Source organism: Erigeron canadensis, chromosome 3 (assembly GCF_010389155.1).
Source record: "Erigeron canadensis isolate Cc75 chromosome 3, C_canadensis_v1, whole genome shotgun sequence".
Classification (NCBI taxonomy): Eukaryota; Viridiplantae; Streptophyta; class Magnoliopsida; order Asterales; family Asteraceae; genus Erigeron; species Erigeron canadensis.
The window spans coordinates 2,882,867-2,901,165 of record NC_057763.1 but is presented as its reverse complement, the minus strand read 5'-3'; the positions used below and the strand labels follow the sequence as shown (position 1 = coordinate 2,901,165).

The 18,299-nt window shown below is 34.8% G+C and overlaps 2 protein-coding genes and 1 long non-coding RNA gene across 3 annotated transcripts; all 3 read left to right on the top strand.

Moving 5' to 3' along the window:
• Positions 1 to 1,813: 1,813 nt before the first annotated feature.
• On the top strand, positions 1,814 to 10,785 carry LOC122590572 (alanine--tRNA ligase). The gene is made up of 23 exons (XM_043762768.1): positions 1,814 to 2,230; positions 2,866 to 3,104; positions 3,212 to 3,352; positions 4,854 to 5,000; positions 5,085 to 5,237; positions 5,326 to 5,455; positions 5,623 to 5,719; positions 5,853 to 5,973; positions 6,255 to 6,314; positions 6,633 to 6,683; positions 6,768 to 6,863; positions 7,025 to 7,126; positions 7,302 to 7,424; positions 7,516 to 7,656; positions 7,920 to 7,991; positions 8,067 to 8,142; positions 8,224 to 8,366; positions 8,717 to 8,825; positions 8,908 to 9,095; positions 9,651 to 9,740; positions 9,847 to 10,029; positions 10,106 to 10,285; positions 10,494 to 10,785. The coding sequence occupies exons 1-23, from the start codon at positions 1,900 to 1,902 to the stop codon at positions 10,563 to 10,565; spliced, it is 3,045 nt and encodes a 1,014-aa protein (XP_043618703.1). The 5' UTR covers positions 1,814 to 1,899; the 3' UTR covers positions 10,566 to 10,785.
• A 4,319-nt stretch (positions 10,786 to 15,104) lies between these two features.
• LOC122590859 lies at positions 15,105 to 15,542 on the top strand. The gene has a single exon (XM_043763036.1). It carries the CDS (start codon positions 15,105 to 15,107, stop codon positions 15,540 to 15,542), a length of 438 nt encoding a protein of 145 aa, XP_043618971.1.
• A 565-nt stretch (positions 15,543 to 16,107) lies between these two features.
• On the top strand, positions 16,108 to 18,228 carry LOC122594669. The gene is made up of 3 exons (XR_006323061.1): positions 16,108 to 16,247; positions 17,059 to 17,122; positions 18,016 to 18,228. It is a non-coding gene; the product is annotated as an uncharacterized LOC122594669 (long non-coding RNA).
• Positions 18,229 to 18,299: the final 71 nt, after the last annotated feature.

The following is an 18,299-nucleotide window of genomic DNA, read 5'->3' as shown; positions in this document are numbered from 1 at the left end:
CCCCAAGTAGTTAGTCTCTTTTGGTCTATTTTTCCAAAAACGGGTTTTACACCAGAAAAGGACTCTTTTAAAACCTAATTGATGATTTGGCACCATCAATTGCTCCATGAACGAGTTGTTAACAAAATGGATCATTAGGTCACATCAAATAACCATTCCTAACATCAAAACTCGATCAATTAACCACAAATGATTACCAACAACCCAATCCATTCTCCAAACCCTAAGACCTGAATTAAATCTATACAATTGATTCATATGATCACAAACTAAAGGGAAATCACCTATATTACCTGTAGATGATCACAATATTGAAAGATCTTGATCAAACTTCAATCAAACACCAAGAAATGGAGAGATTTGGATGGAGAATTGCGTTGAGAGGGAAAAGGAGGCGGCTTTGGGTTCTCACACACGCAAATCTGATTTTGTGATAATTAGGGTTACGTAATTACACTTAAAACCCTGGCCATCAACTCCTAAAGTTACACTTAGGACCCCTCAACTTCTAAACTTAACTTTCTTAGCTTAAATCTTTATCTTGAGTCTTAACATTTTAACAAGCACTTTACTACTTAACTTTACTTCAATTACTTTCATTAATCATCATATTAATCATATCATAATAATCATGTATGCATTTATTCACATATTCCCATATAGGACACATAAATATAACGGACTTAACGTTAACTAACGGAAAGTCAAATAGTCAAACGTTTGGGATGTTACAACTAAAAGATAGAGAAACTGTTTCCATAAGGTCACCTGCCCAAAAAGAGGCAAAAGTAAGAGAGTGAAAGGGAAAAGAGTTTGGTTACCATACTTGTTGGCCAAGTATCACCTGACAACATTAAGAAAAGCAAAAAAGTAGCAAACTTACCACACTTTATTGCACATTTGACATTATATAGTTAATAGAGCATTTGAACATATTAAAAATCAACATAAAATCATAATACACATAGATGCATGCATGGAACCAAGTATGTGTGGTGAGAGTAACAAAAACAAGTGGGATGTGCAAGAACTCTTCTTAACCCCCTCCCAGCCAGTCACAGAAACAAATAAACAATGATATCAACCATCGTTAACTTTCTTGGGCCCCTAAAAATTCTTAGTCAATCCCTATTTATATGCATGTTTGCCATGATTGCAATCTTACCACATGTTTGAGTTTATTGTTGGAGACTTTGTTTATTATGTTTCTACATTTTAAAGTTGTTTAATATGTTCAATATGGTTGCTGTTGTATATGTATTCGTCGAACCTGTGCTAATGTATTGTTTGGGTCGCATGTTGGCTACTCTTCCCTACTCCCAAGGTAGTCGGACGCAATATATAGGTATATATTATCATGTTCTCAGTCGACATTTATGATATCTAAACACCTTACACTTTATGACCTTTATTTTTTTGTGACCGGATGTCCTCATGAAAGAAGGTGTTATCTTTGAGTAAAAGTAATATTGTTTATAGTTTACCTCCCCGACAGGTCGTTGTTAGTGTTGATATTAACCAAACATATTAACCACAAAATCTTGAAATCCAATGAACCCAAATATAATAACGGATGCTAAACTTATGTTTTTGAAAAATATTTGGTCATGTCAAATATAAAACGAACGATTTAATTAGGCCGGCCAAAAATTGTTTTATTATTAACACTCTAAGTCAAAACCCTAACATCTGACCGATGGTCCAATTCATACAATACCACGTCGTTTCACAAGAATCCTTCCACACTCTCCTTAATTTTTTAATCCTTATTCCAATTAATTAAATTTAGTGGCCAACTTCCCTTATTTATCCTATCCGCCTATACAAAGATTCATTCACACACTCACACACACCGCCGCCGTCACACCAAAATCACCGCCGCCGTCCGTACAAATATGTATGAAGGCTCAATTCACTAGCAAATTAAACCTATTATCATCATCATCACCGTTCAATCGCCGTTCATTTCCTTTCTTATTTTCACTTCCAATTATTAATCATTATTATTATTACAATTCAAAACCTAGGGTTTGTAATTTATTAAATATATCGACGGTTGCGACGGTTATAGATAGCAGTATGGGGTCTCAATCGGCGGCGGAAGTTGAGTGGCCGGCGAATAAAGTTAGAAAAACGTTTATAGAGTTTTTTGAACAGCGGAATCATGTGTATTGGAAATCTAGTCCTGTTGTTCCTGTTAATGATCCTACGCTTTTATTCGCTAATGCCGGTTCGTTTCGTTTTTCGCGATTTTCGACTATATTTAGCTCAGTTTGACTTAATTTATTTTGTATAGTATTTGTTTGCCTACTTTGCCGTTGACTTGATTGAGTATCGTTGTTGTTCGCGGACTTTAATTCAAAATTTGTGCCCAATACATGTTGCTTTTAGATTATTTTCTGTACGGTTTGAATCTTATTATGAGTTCACACTTAGTGGTGATGTTTTTAAGTTCAGACGAGAACGTTGGAGTTAGTAGTGGTGGGATGGTGGGGTATAGGTCATAGAGTGTGATAGCCAAATGCCTTAGCCGTACGGGATCCGCCCTCATATTTAAAAATTCGTCGAAAGTATATCGAATGACATCTCTAATGAAAGAACATGAAATTTTAAGAACACCCATATAGTTTTTATAATTTATCGATGTACGAGTTTTTGAGATAAAAGATTTTAAAAGAATTAGAGAAATAAAATGATTTATGGAGGAGAGAGAAAGTTGTAGGCATTGGTGATGATACATCATGCATTATTATGTGTACATTGTTGAAATTGAAAGTTGAAAGTTGAAACACTATTTGCTTTATAGTATAGTATAGATGTAGATATTGAATTTTTTTGTTTTTTTGATTGTATTGTAATATATAGGTATGAATCAGTATAAGCCGATTTTTTTGGGTACTGCTGACCCAAACACTCAATTGAGCAAGCTCACCCGTGCCTGCAATACACAGAAGTGTATTCGGGCAGGTGGGAAACATAACGATCTTGATGATGTTGGTAAAGACACTTATCATCACACCTTCTTTGAGATGTTGGGTAATTGGTCGTTTGGTGATTATTTTAAAGAGGAAGCCATTGGATGGGCATGGGAGCTTCTCACAATGGTAATGGCATCGTTGTTTATCTCATTATACAAAAACTAGACTTGCGTGTGCATTAATGACACTGTTGTTTTTATTTTCTTATTTAATTATTTAATGTCAATATACAGGTTTATAAGCTACCCGCTGATCGAATATATGCTACTTATTTTGGTGGTGACGAGAAATTGGGCCTTCCTGCTGATAGCGAAGCTAAAAATATATGGCTAAAGTATCTGCCTCCTGCACGAGTTTTGCCATTTGGTTGTAAAGTATGTATTTTTTTGACTAGTTTATTCAGTTTCTTTTCTGATTAGTATTGCTTATTTAACACAACTGAAGGTCCAACCGGTTGGGTATTTTATTTATTTACTTGATAAAAGTACTAATAAACTTGTTACAATCCAATGAAGATAATCAAAATATAATTACAATCAACTCAAACATTATACCGAATAGTTATAATCCAAAGAAAATACAAGTTTTGAAGTTCATAAACAACTAAAAGTAGCATTCAAGTATACACATCATAATAAAAGTTTCAAAAAAGAGAAATGCTAAGTTTACTAACAAGTTACAAACAAATCTCTACAAAGTGATGTGTTACCAATAAAATTAAGAGAAAGAATGAGGAAAGAGAAGATAGCTTTATATGTAATTGCTACACCCAAGTTGCCACATCATTTTGTAAAATTGTGTTTGTAATTTGTTGTGAGTGTAGCATTGCTCTTCAGAAAATTTTTCTAAAAGAATAAAAGACCTAAAACTGCTTGAACTGTTCGGAAAAGCTAAAAATACAGGATTTAAAATCCGGACCTCACTCCGGACCCCGGCCAAACCGGTCCCACTGACCGGTTCGAATCGGGTTTAAAACATTGGTTTCAAGTATAGAATATGGACCATGGGCTTATTTTATAATAGGTGCCTTTGGTAGTTGAGTGTGTGTATCATATGCTTCATGCATATACATGATCATGTAAATGTAAGGTTTTCATATCATAAGTTATATGTAACACACGTCTCGAACTAGTTGCTGAATATATATTTCTTAATATGACTTACGACCTAATTATCTAAAATTAAAATTTAGATCATTGTTGTAAGGGTATATATTGTGATCAATTGATCATATATTACACAGTTCTGAACATAGTTGTCAAAAGCGAAGGCGACCTCAAAGCGCAAAGACCCCAAATAGGGCGAAGGCGAGAGGCGCAAAAAAAGCGCACACCAGGAAAAAAAAAGCGCACTAAGTAAATAAATATAAAATATTTATATATAGTGAAAAGTAATAGTAAAAAAATCAGATGTCGGTTATAAAACCAAATATCTTAAAAAAAATATTAACTTTTCAACCAAAAACTTAAAATTATTAGACTATTATAAACATATATAAAAAAATATAATTTTTTCTTCCCCCAATTTTATATTTTCACTCTCTTCTTTTTTCTTAAACGACTATGGTCACTCATTTTGGCCGGAAAACATTAAATCTAGCCACGATTTGGCCGGATCTTGAATGATTTGGTCGAATCTTGACCATTTTGACCGCCGTTGACTGCCTTTTTCATGGTCGACTTGGGCCTAGGGTTTCAGGCGCCGGAGGTGCGCCTCGCCCGCCTTTTGCGCCTAGGCGCAAGAGGCGCTCGCCTTTAACAACACTGGTTCTGAATAAAAGCAAAAGTGTTGGGAGTCAAGCCTGCTACCAAATTCCGGAAACATTACTCTGGAGTAACCATTCATGCTTTTTTACTTGGTTAATTTTTGTTGCAGGATAACTTTTGGGAAATGGGTGATACTGGACCTTGTGGACCCTGTACTGAAATACATTTCGATAGAATTGGTGGTCGTGAGGCCGCAGAGTTGGTAAACAATGACGACCCTACTTTGATCGAAATATGGAATAACGTGTTTATTCAGGTGAAGCTCCTGAAATTTGTTTCGTGTAGCTTTGTGTTCCTGTAAACGTACATTTTCTAATAGTTTTAAATTTTTAATCTACAGTTTAACAGGGAAGCCGATGGCTCCTTAAAACCGTTGCCTGCTCAACATGTGGATACTGGCATGGGTTTTGAAAGATTGACTTCAATTCTTCAGAACAAGATGAGCAACTATGATACTGATGTGTTTATACCTATTTTTGATTCTATCCAGCAGGTAAATAATAATGCATACAAGAATTGTTTTTTATGTTCATACCTTTTCAGTGTGTTATTACTAACTTTTTCCGATGGCATTTGGGTAGGCAACTGGTGCTAGGCCATATTCAGGCAAAGTCGGGCCAGATGATTCAGACGGAATTGATATGGCTTATAGAGTTGTTGCTGACCATATAAGAACTCTTTCATTTGCTATTGCAGACGGTTCTCGTCCAGGTTGTTATAATGGCCTGCTCTGTTTCACCTTACTGTTTAATAGCATTATTTCTCTCTATCCGTCATAAAAAATAGCATCCGTGGTTTTGTATTATGTTTACCTCTTTAGTAAATATTCAGTAATTAATTGTGTCAGACAACGTTATGATAAAATTTTTGTCTTACAGGTAATGAAGGGCGTGAGTATGTTTTGCGACGAATTCTTAGGCGAGCCGTACGCTATGGAACAGAAGTATTGAAAGCCCAGCAAGGATTCTTCAACGGGTAGATATCAAAATATTCTTCAATTTTATATACATGATATTTTTTACTAGGATTTATTTATGCATTTGTACATCGATCAAACTGTTATGTTTTTATTTGTAATTTCTGGTAACCTTTGTCATGATATAATCAGATTAGTGAAAGTTGTAGTGGATGTAATGGGCCATGTTTTCCCTGAGCTAAAAGCACAAGAGGAACATATTAGAGAGGTCATAGCAGACGAGGAAGCAAGTTTTGGAAGGACATTACTTCATGTAAGTTTGATCTATTGTTTGTAACCTTTTTTAACGACGGAATCATACTATTCATCTGTTTTACACAGAAAGGGTAGAGTTAAGATTTAAAACTAATGAATGAGTTGATTTCAATCGTTCTTTTCATGAATTTAGACTACAATTCTACAAATCTACTGGGTTCTTTTCTATCTTGATCGAATTCTTTTTATAAAATATTTGTTGATCTTAATAAGAGAAGCGGAATAGAAAAAGAAACTACAAGATTTATGTAAGGACTAAGTGGTTGTGGTTGTTCATAGGGAATTGAGAAGTTTAAGAGGACTGTTCAAGATGTTAAGGGAAAGTCATTCAGTGGACAGGCAAGTTTTTATGTTGCATGTATTTGTTTTATTATTATTATTATTATTATTATTATTATTATTATCATTTATTATTCTGTTACACACTTGCTCAAAGTTATCTTTTTTTTTTTTAATCGTTTATTATTCTGTTACACTTGCTCAAAGTTATCTTTTTTTTTTTATCGCCTTTTGATATAATGATGGTTTAGGATGTTTTTTCTTCATTTGCTTATTTATGTAAGGGCATTTTTTTTTATTAGACGCAAATCCAATAATTTCTAGGCTCTTAGTTGTCTGTTTTTCGATTCTCTTTTTGAAAACAAATCTTGGTTGCAGGATGCATTTGTGCTGTGGGATACCTATGGATTTCCATTGGATTTGACGCAGGTGTGTGGAAGGTTTTGCTTCCTTGCTTCGTTGCATCTTTTTTAACATCTATTGCATTATAAACATTGAAGTTTCTTCTTTCAGCTGATGGCAGAAGAAAGAGGGCTTGTGGTTGATGTTGAGGGTTTTAATACTGCTATGGATGAAGCAAGAGAAAAATCCAGGAATGCCCAGAATAAGGTTAATCATTTTGCTTTGCTATCTTTTATTTGTACCAACTAAATATGAAAAACTGAGGCTGATTTATAATTATTCTTGTGTTCACTGTAATTTTTATCTAAAATGGCAGGCATCTTGCTAAGTTTATCCAATTCACTAAAATTACACTTATATTTTCATAGGGTAATGCTGGTGCGATTGTCATGGATGCAGAAGCTACTTCAATACTGCATAATAGAGGCGTGGCTACAACAAACGATAGTTATAAGTATACATGGTTTGAGGTATGTTGATGAGCCTGTAAACTTACATATCCTGCGAGCTTATCATTAAGCATTTGTAGAGATACTCTTTGCAAGGTTACTCTAGTCATTACATAGGTGTTGCAATCTGTTTCTAAGAATATATTATCTTTTGAGGTGGGATGATGAAGTATGCCGTCATTTTAACTAATTTCAGGACCACGAAAGTGTGATAAAAGCGATTTACACGGGCCGTGAATATGTTGAACATGTTGATGCTGGCGTTGATGTTGGTATAGTTCTTGAGAGCACAAGTTTCTATGCCGAACAAGGTGGTCAGGTTAGTGCTAGATATTTTCCAAATTTGTTGAACCATATATTGTGGTAGAAGTATGTGCTTTAAAATCTAACATGGTTTAGTGGGATTCTAGATATTTGATACTGGACTACTCGAAGGCCCTCTTGGACCGTTTGTAGTGAGCGATGTTCAAGTTTATGGTGGTTTTGTGATACATCTGGGTAAAGTTACTGGGTCTGCCAAGTTTCATGTTGGTGATGAAGTTATATGCAAGGTAAAGAGGCTGACATGTGTTATGTGTAGTAGATTTTGTATCTATGGTTAGAGCTGGCTATTTTGATCACTTACTAATTAATGAGTTGGTTTGGTTGTGATATATTACAAAGGGTTAAATAAAAAGAATAAACATAATGTTTTTGATCAAATATGTTATGGGCAAACAAACCAAATCTACCCACTTTAACCCGGTGTCATACCTACCCATTTGGCGCTTGTATTGTCTTGGAACTTTTTTGACCTTTTGGAGATCTTCTACAGGTTGATTATGAAAGGCGGCAGCGGATTGCTCCAAACCACACCTGTACACACATGTTAAATTTTGCACTCAGGGTAATCTAAAAACATCACTTCCATATCTTTATTATTGGTCATAGTTGAAGATTTTACATTCCAATGTATTTGCAGGAAGTCCTAGGAACTCATGTTGACCAGAAAGGATCCATTGTTCTTCCAGAAAAACTAAGATACGACTTCTCCCATGGTATGCCCGTTAGTACTTTCTTCTTCTTCTGTTTTTTTTTTTCTACCACAGTTGTGTATATTTACTTTCATACTTTTACAGGGAAGCCTGTAAAGCCGGAGGAACTTCGCAGAATTGAATCTATTGTGAATGAACAAATTAAAGCTGAGTTAGATGTTTCTGCGAAGGAGGCAAGCCTTGCTGATGCAATGCGAATAAATGGATTACGAGCTGTTTTTGGTGAAGTGAGTGGTCTGAGTTATTTGTTCATTTGTAACTAATCTTTTTGACATTTTGGGGACGGGGGGTTAGATGTCAAACCCCCTTTTTTTACGGGTTGCGTTGACCCGTATAAATCATGATTACATTTATATATTATCTTAATTGTATTATTTTTTTTGGAAATAAATTAGGCAGTTTTTGGCATTATAAGGTACTTTTGGGTCATGTTTTTCAAGTGTATTTATCTTTGATTTACTCTTTCTGGATAAAACTTATCCAGAGTTAATTATTACGGGTAAAGGGTTGATTGCAACCTTACTATTATGAATATTCTCCGTCTGGCTGGTGCTAATATATTTTTATTCTGGTAAAGGTGTATCCTGATCCGGTTAGAATTATTGCAATTGGTCAACAAGTTGATGATCTCCTTGCCGATCCTGAAGATAAAAAATGGTTGTCCATATCTGCAGAGCTCTGTGGAGGTACACACATTTTCAAGATTTTCTGATTTTTACAAAGCTCCTTTTTGTTTGTTATGTATATTGAACTTCAAAATGTTCTTAGGGACCCACATTTCAAATACTAGAGAGGCGAAGGCATTTGCACTTTTGTCCGAGGAGGGAATTGCCAAGGGGATTCGTAGAGTTACTGCTGTAACGACAGATCATGCTTTTGAGGCTATGAAAAAGGCTCAGGAACTTGAGCAGGAGGTTGACCTCGCATCGAAACTAGAAGGAAGCCTTCTTAAGGAGGTTGGCGTTTTATTATATAGTAATACATGGGGGAATATTTTATAGCGTTTATTTCGAGTAGGTCGATTTGTTCTTTTTTTTTAATCATCTCTAATGGGTCAAATAGATATGATCCTTGAATTAATATCAAAGGATTTTCTTAAAATGAAAAGGTCAGTTGGTACAATGGGGTGAGAGCCACGTGAAGGGTATTTTACATAATTGCGTGAATACAAATTTTATAAATTGCTATATAATGAAACTTGTAATCATAATAGCACATTGATTATTTTCATGTTTTCGATAGGAAGTGTTTAGGTATACCCAGTCAGACCATCATGTTTCAAATCACACCCAAGCAATCTGGTCCTGTTTATTTGCCATTTTTAATATTAAACATTCATATTTTTTTATGTAGCATTTTTATCTTCATCATATCTGTGCACAGTCCAAATCGAAAATGCAGGATTGTCACTTCTAAAGACTTGATCAATGATTTTATTTGCTTCTGCTTAATTTGTTTTGTCATGTATTTTTTGAAATTCTATGATATCTGACATGCTTTTGTTATTCCAGAAAGTGAAATTGTTAAATGGTCAAGTAGACTCCGCTGCTATTCCTAGCGCAAAAAAGGCTGATCTCAAGGCAAAAGTGCTTATTCTTTCGGTAAGATATTATTCTTTACAGTGACTATATGTGCTCTCTCACACACGTCACCTAAATGACTATATCTACTATAAATGGATCGTAATTGTTTGTGTTTTGATTTCAGGATCAAGTAAATAAAGCAAAAAAGAAAACTGAGGAGGAGAACATACGTAAAGCTGTTGAAGCTGCCACTAAATCAGCAGAAGCTGCCGCTTCTGAGGGCAAGGCCTTTTGCATTACACATGTTGGAGTAGGATCGGATGCTGCTGCTATTCGTGATGCAGTTGTTAAAGTCATGGAGCAGAGGGTTGTTTAAAAACTCTGGCTTTGTGGTTGTTTTCTTAATACTTTTATTATCTAAACATGGTTTTTGTGGTGGGTAGGGAATGGCAGTGATGGTTATCAGCACTGATGAACAATCGAAGAAGGCCTTAGTTTGTGCAGGGGTGCCAGTCAACAGCGATCAAAGCAACCACTTGAAGGTTAAAGATTGGCTGGATGCAGCACTCAACCCTCTAAAAGGCAAAGGTGGTGGTGGGAAAGGTGGTCTTGCTGCAGGCCAGGTATGATGGATTATTTAGCTTCTAATTAGATATATGGGGTAGCTATTTCAAGTGTTTTACTTATAAATGGGTTGACAATGGGTTTTATTTTATCTCATGGGTGAAATGGTAAAATATAAAAAATGTCGGAAATAATTCGGGCCAAATGGTTCAGAAGTTGCCTAATATCCTTTATAGCTTGCTCATGTCACTATATGCTTCTTTTCAGGGACCCGGCATAGATAATGTAGATGAAGCAATTGACGTTGCTAAATCATTTGCAGCACTGAAACTGGGTTGAAAAGTATTAGTTTGTGGTGTTAAAAACAAACATTTTCTCATATCAACTAGGAATTTCGTACTGAGCATACACAATGGCTGGTTGGTGTTGTGGCTAGCATACTGTGAGTCAATATAGATAGGTGGTTGATGTGTTTTGGTGGCCCTTTCATATTCTGACTGTAACACATTGGCTTGTTGCAATTCAAACCTTTATACGAATACAGACGGGTTTCAAATTAGTATTTGTATCATCTGACATCCAGTACCAGAATGCCAATACCGTTTAGCAACCATCCTGAAGGCTAATATATCGGTTGCTATGATGGTTTTACAGTCTATGTCATAATATCAAGGTCTAGTGTGATGATCAGGTTCTTAAGCTTCTAAATGTGAACTTGTTTAGTGAAAAGGTTACATCTAGTAATAAGCAAGATATTAAGTGCAAGTTCGATGCCTTTCAAAAAAAAAGTGCAAGTTTGATATTTAAATGTCACATTTCTGAGTCATTTTGCCTTCAGTTATATTTGACTAGAAGTCTTTTTGCGGAAGAAGTGTACCATGTTCCTTAGAAGTGGCGAGGGATAGAACTTGGTTTCAAAAGGTTTTCTTTTGTAGGCTTACGCACTTAATTACTATACTATATGTCATCGAATTTTGCAAATGGTTTGTTGTAAGCAGCTTTCGATTTATATCGTTGAAATTAATAAAATAATTAACTCGAATTTTGGAAATGATTTGTTGCGAAAAAGGATTTTTATATAAAGATATTACATTTTTGTGTATTCTTTTAAAACATTCAATACATTCAGCTAATTTCTTTTTAGTTTTTTTAGTAAATAAACTAAGGGAAAAACTAAAATACTGCTTTCTTTTGGAAAATCATATGTTTGAAATCCTTAAAAATCATGGTAGAAATATGATGTTAGAAGCATATTTGTTGATCCCATAAACTATTTTAATTACCAACTCATTTGCTAATTTCAGATATTAAAATCACATAAGAACACATTCTTTAAAAATAAATACAGTTCATTAAATTTAAAATAAATTGTTATTACTTATTTAAATCTAATTTTAAAGAAAACATAACAAAGAGCGTTACTTTTTAACATGATTAAATTATATCTTTTTAAAAAAAGATTGTTGCTCTATTAACTCACCAACAAACTATAACTTTTGATTTCTTCAAGTAACTTTTGTTTTTAATTTTTACACATTTTGTTATCTATCACCAATTTACATTTAATTACATTTTTTAATTAATAATATTAATATAATAAATCAAATATAATAGTTAGTCTAACAATATATTAGTTAATATATATCCTAGTAGTACTTACTATATTATAAATACAAAATTGATTAATTAAAAATGCATAAAATTCAAAACCGCAAATCGCAAATGAGATTTGCAATTTTGGGCATCTAATTTTGATTTTGTGGGTATCTTGTGAAAATTCAAGAAAACTAAGGTATTTTGGTACATCTAAGATGATTTTTGGGTATTTAAGTTATTTTCACAATATAATAACTTGCCGATTGATGTACTTCCGGTTTTATACATAGTTTGGGTTTGAATTCTTTGAGTGACACGTCTGTGAGGTTTTTGATCTTGAAATATCTTTCCATCTTTTAAACCTTATGAGAAGGGTGAAATTGACATGACTCATTCCTGTATTGTAAGGTTTATAAATGCGCTTATAAAAATCTACCTTTAATAGGCAGAGAGTTTGTTTTTTTTTTTTTTTTTTTTTTTTTTTTTCAATTATTTAGATGCCATCTAATTAGCTCAATCACATCATGCAACTTTCTTTTTATTTACACAGAAGTCCTCGGTATATTTTTATATGTAGATCCTTAAGCCTATTGTCTAAATAAAAACCAACCTTATTATCTCAAAATAAATACAAAACATTGTCAATTCAATTTCTTAATGCTGTGTTCTTGAGTTTCACTTAAGACAAGAAGATGAAATAAAGGGAAGAATTGAAAAGAGAATTTGATACAATTTGTTTAAAATTCTTTCCTTCTATTTTTGGGATAATACAGAAGGAAGGAAAATATACTCCTTCTCTTCCATTCATTCCTTTTCTCCTTTTTCTCCTTCTTTTAAAAAAATCTCGAGAATACACTATAAAAGATAATATGTTGGTAAGATCGAGTAAAAAGACTTATAGATAAAATACTCCTTTTTAAATGGAAAACGCTAGGTAAAGCTCTTAGGGCTTAACTTAATGTGCATAAAATGATTGTATCTTTTTATACAATTTTATAATAGGTGTACACTATTAAATGCATCTTAGCTTCGTTTAGAAAAACCCTATAATTATAATAGTAATAATCATTATAGATTTTACTCTTAGCTAAATTTAAGCTTCAGATTATAAATAATCAAGCCACTGGGTTAAACCCTAGTGGCCAGGGGTGTTTCACTAAACCTGCTATGCAGGGCCCCAGGGGAGTTACTCCAAGGTCTCGAGTTCGAGCCTTGGTATGTTCTCCTCGACGGTATTTTCCAGTTAAGGAGGTGGTATGGTGAGAAATGCTATATAAGATCCGCTTAGTACGGGACCCTTTCGTTATGCGATTAGCACACATCATACGCGTATGAGGTAAAATACACTTATATAAAAAAAAAGATGATAAATAATCGTTATAGATTTTACTCCGTAATAATTTTTTAAGTTGAAAATATGTTAAAGGGGTATTGTGATTACATAGGACATAATCTAATATAATATAATATATATTATAATTAAAAGAGGAGCATCGTGAGCACTTGAGGACTGTTCTTGAGGTTCTCAGGGAGGAGAAGCTATATGCTAAATTCTCCAAGTGCGAATTCTGGCTTAAGGAAGTTCATTTCCTTGGGCATGTCATCTCCAGTGAAGGTTTGAAAGTTGATCCTTCAAAAATTGAGGCTGTAATGAAGTGGGAACAGCCTAAGTCACCGACAGAGATTAAGTCATTTTTGGGTTTAGCTGGCTATTACAGGAGGTTCATTCAGGATTTCTCTCGTATTGCTAAGCCTATGACGGAATTGACAAAGAAAGGGGTGAAATTCTTGTGGACAGATTCACAAGAAAAATCTTTTCGGACCTTGAAGAAGAAATTGTGTGAAGCTCCTATTCTTGCCTTGCTGGAAGGTTCTGAGGATATGGTTGTTTATAGCGATGCTTCTGGTACTGGTTTGGGTTGTGTCTTGATGCAGCGTGGTAAGGTAATTGCATATGCTTCACGCCAGTTAAAGCCACATGAGAAGAATTATCCGACTCATGATTTGGAGCTTGCAGCGGTAGTTTTCGCTTTGAAGTTATGGAGACATTATCTTTATGGCACAAAGTGTACTTTATTCACTGATCATAAGAGCTTGCAGTATGTCTTTAACCAACAAGACTTGAATGCGAGACAGAGGCGTTGGATGGAGTTGTTAAAAGACTATGATTGTGAAATTAAATATCATCCGGGGAAAACTAATGTAGTAGCTGATGCTTTGAGTAGAAAAGGACAGGGTCCCGCATGTCGACTTAATTCCATGGTTACCGAGGTGAAATCTGGGTTGCTTGAGCGTATCAAGTTGGCCCAAGTTGAGGCTTTGTTACCGGCTAATGTTGATAATGAAGAAATAGGTAAAAAGAAGAGAATTGAAATGGTGGTGAATAGTCGGGGTTTTCAGACCTTGAATGGTAGGATTTGGGTGCCTAAAGTCGGGGGTATACGAGAGTTGATACTTGAAGAAGCTCATAGATCGAGATATTCAGTTCATCCGGGTGCAACTAAGATGTATCGTGATCTTAAGCCATTGTATTGGTGGCCTGTTATGAAGTTAGATGTGGCTGAGTTTGTTCAGAGGTGTGTGACTTGTGCTCAAGTCAAGGCTGAACACCAAAAGCCTTATGGTAAGTTACAACAGTTAGAGATTCCAGAGTGGAAGTGGGATCACATTACCATGGATTTCATAACAAAATTACCCAGGACACCTAAAGGCAATGATATGATATGGGTCATAGTGGATAGATTGACCAAGAGTGCTCATTTCTTAGCTACACGTGAGACAGCACCACTTAATAAGTTGGCTGAGTTATATGTGGATGAGATTGTGTCGAAGCATGGGGTGCCTTTATCTATTGTTTCAGATCGAGACAGTCGATTTAACTCTAACTTTTGGAAGGGATTGCATCAAGAGTTAGGTACTAGAATTCATTTGAGTACCGCTTATCATCCTCAGACTGATGGACAGAGCGAGAGGACCATTCAGATGTTAGAGGATATGTTGAGAGCTTGTGTGATTGAGTATGGTGGTGCTTGGGATGGTCATTTGCCGTTGGTAGAGTTTGCTTATAACAACAGTTATCATTCGAGCATTGGGATGCCGCCGTTTGAGATGTTGTAAGGGCGGAAATGTAGGACTCCTAGTTGTTGGTTAGAATCTGGTGAAAAACAATTTGCTGGGTCGGAAATCGTTCAGATAACTGCTGATAAGGTAAATATTGCTAAAGAAGCGCTTAAAGTTGCTAGAGATCGTCAAAAGACTTATGCAGATCAAAAGAGACGACCTATGGAGTTTAAGGAGGGAGACATGGTTATGCTGAAAGTCTCAGCCTGGAAGGGTATTATTCGGTTTGATAAACGGGGTAAGTTGAGTCCTCGTTTTATTGGGCCATTTAAAGTCTTGGAGCGGGTGAATCAGCAAGCCTACAAGTTGGATCTTCCTCCTGAGTTAGATGGTATTCATAACACTTTTCATGTTTGTTACTTGAGAAAGTGTTTGGCAGACGAGATGAGTGTAATTCCTTTGGAAGATATTAGTATTGATCCAAAGAAGAAAATGGTGGATGAACCGGTTGCGATTCTCGGTCGAAAGCAGAAGAAGCTTCGTAGGAAGCAAATCGACCTAGTGTTGGTCAAATGGAGGCACAATAAAGGAGAAAGCTTGACATGGGAGATTGAAGCAGTGATGAGGGATCGTTACCCACATTTATTTGTTGCTGAGTAGATTCTGGGGACAGAATCCTTCTAAGGAGGAGGTAATTGTAACATCCCGAACTATTTTATTCAATTCCGTTAAGTTTAACCGTTAGTGAATGTTAACCTACCGTTAAGTTGCATATATTTTATGTGGTTAATTATGGTGTTAAATTATGTGTTTATGTGGATAACTATGTGCTAAGTAGAATAATACGTGTAATTTATGTGGATAATTATGTGATATTTAAGTAGAAACTTTGTGCAGATAAGTCGGCATATATGTGTTCTTTTTAGTGTGATTAAAATGTCGATAAATGTTTATCACTAGCGCTTGTCTTGTGGTGTATTTCTTTTAGGCATTAAGCGAAGCTAAAGCGTAATTATGTAGCATGTGGGCCTGAAGTGTGGGTATAGGAAACTCCTACTAATTAGTGATTAGCTGAACTTGTTAACCTTTCGTTGATGTAGTAGAATACAAATAAATTATTAGGGAGCCTCATATTTTTAGTCGGCCCAATTAAGAGAATAAAGAAAGGCCCGAGCCTTTTATTTTGATATTGTGGTGCATGTGTCCAGCAAGGTTTAGAGGAAAAAGATATATCCCTACTTTAGTTCATTGCAGCCGTCGAATAAAAAAAAAAAAGAGACAGAAACTTTGTTTGGGTTTGTGTGTGGGTCACCGATTTCAAGCATAAAGGGGAGGAAGGAGTTAATCGTGATCTATCAAGAAAGGGTAATATATAATTATATATTTGTAACAGTATTTCGTTGTATTTGATTGTGGGTAACTTTATTTAGTCATTGATGTCATAAAAAAAATAAAAATAGAATACATCTTATATTGTATTGAGATATAGGTGCAGAGAACAAAAAGATAAAAGAAACCCCCAAATACTTAAATATTAAAAGTGATGGGGATTGTGTTTTTTTTATTGTGCCGACAAAAGTAAAATATCATTAGTAATTTACTGTTGTTTCTTAAGTCTAGTTATGACACATATATTTAATAATAATAATATATATATATATAGTACTGTATAAATGTACATGAGGAGTATAGTGGGTGCATTGTGTCAAGAGAGTAGTAATGGAAAAAAAAAAAAAAAAGCTTCAACATCATGACAGGATAGTACTAGTAACTAGGAGTATTATTTTGTTGTCTTGAAAGTACATATGCAGAATGAAAGAAAAATGGAAAGAGTCTAGTGGTTTATATTTTACACTGCTCAATATCCCAAAATGCAATAAAGAGTTAAATTGGTCTCATGGTTTTGTTCATGTCGAACAGCAAGGTGTCAAAGCATTATTAAATTTTATAAGTTCTTCAAGATAACAGTATAATATATTAATGGTCCTTAGTTGCCGTTGTTTGTTACTATATAAAGTAGTAATATTAAAAATGGTTTGTGATTTTGAGAATCAAGTGAACAACAGAAGTGTTGTTTCATGAGAGATTCCAATTTTTAGAGTTTATGGTGTGAAGTTTTATTTTGGATATCGCATGCTTTGTCGCTTCGGTTTATGTATTTATTGTTCGTTTATAGGTTTTTGGAATACATAACAAGCTTGGTAAATTATTGGTATTTATGATTTGTGAAGCTGCAAAAGGTAAGATAACTTACTTTTGACACCTGGGGACACAACAAAACTTAGTTTTAATAATTAAACTCCTCTTTTATGTTGTTTCAACTATCTCATGCATATATTGGGTGTGAGATATATGTGGGAGGTTTATTGGGTGTTGTTAAAGCATGCTTGGGTAGAAATGATTTTAATGTTGTATTGTTGATATATGCAGCTTGTTGTTTGTGTGGTAAATGATTTATGTGGACTTGTACGCATAGTACACTAGACATGATTTAAGTTGCCATGTCACGTGCACGTTTAAGGGCCCTAAAATATTATGTAGATTTTGGTGTGATATATTTTAATATATCTTTTGGTGAAAGTCTCGAGCATTGGTGTAAGAGTTAAGCTTAACCCACATGACGTCTATTTAGGCGGAGTGTGCTATGACGTCACTTGGAACCCCGATCAGGTTCTCTTGTGAATACAACCTGGTGTTTAGAGTATTTCGGGTGTCATGGTTGACCACCTGGTGTTAACGGAATACTCATGGATTTGGTTTTGCCTATCCATAACGACATAGATGGACCACCGTAAGGTCTACCCATCAAGTCGGGTGTGGGGATCCGTATTTGGCTATTTAGCCGCCTCACACAACCTTTTTATGTAGTTTATTATGGCATAACCTTTTGGTGATTTATGCAGCTTATGTAGTTATGTAGATATTGGTGGCTATGGAGAATTGCTAGGCACATTATAGGATTTGATAATCCTTATTATGCAGTTTATGTTGTTTTGTTGTTTGTGCCTTTATATATGCATGAGTTGATTTATTAAAGTGTTTTAATTGGCAATCCTTTTATTTATACTAACCTGTTATCTTACTCAGCTTTAATAGCTGACACTTGTTTTGTGAAAATGTGTTGTGCCCTCAGGTTAGGCATTGATCAGTGGCTGATAGCTTGCTTGTGAGATGGGTAGCTATTATTGGAGCTTTGGACGTTGGCTTTAGTTACCCATAGTTGCACTATTTAAGTAGACATAATTTCTTTAGCCCTTTTGGCTTTTATTACGTTGATTGTCTTTATTGAATTTTATTGTGGATTTCATTTACATTATTGTGATGATACTGGTTGGTAACACCTTTTTAAGACATTTATTATGTTTTATTGGTTCCATTAGAAATCAATTGAGATTTTTAAACGATGCTCCCACACTT

Excerpts from the sequence above, each read along its gene's own strand:
- LOC122590572 (XM_043762768.1), top strand. The coding sequence starts at position 1,900 with ATGAAGGCTCAATTCACTAGCAAATTAAACCTATTATCATCATCATCA. Across the intron at positions 6,684-6,767 it reads TTCCATTGGATTTGACGCAG|CTGATGGCAGAAGAAAGAGG; the intron begins GTGTGTGGAAGG and ends TTCTTCTTTCAG. Across the intron at positions 9,741-9,846 it reads CAAAAGTGCTTATTCTTTCG|GATCAAGTAAATAAAGCAAA; the intron begins GTAAGATATTAT and ends TTTTGATTTCAG.
- LOC122590859 (XM_043763036.1), top strand. The coding sequence starts at position 15,105 with ATGGAGTTTAAGGAGGGAGACATGGTTATGCTGAAAGTCTCAGCCTGG.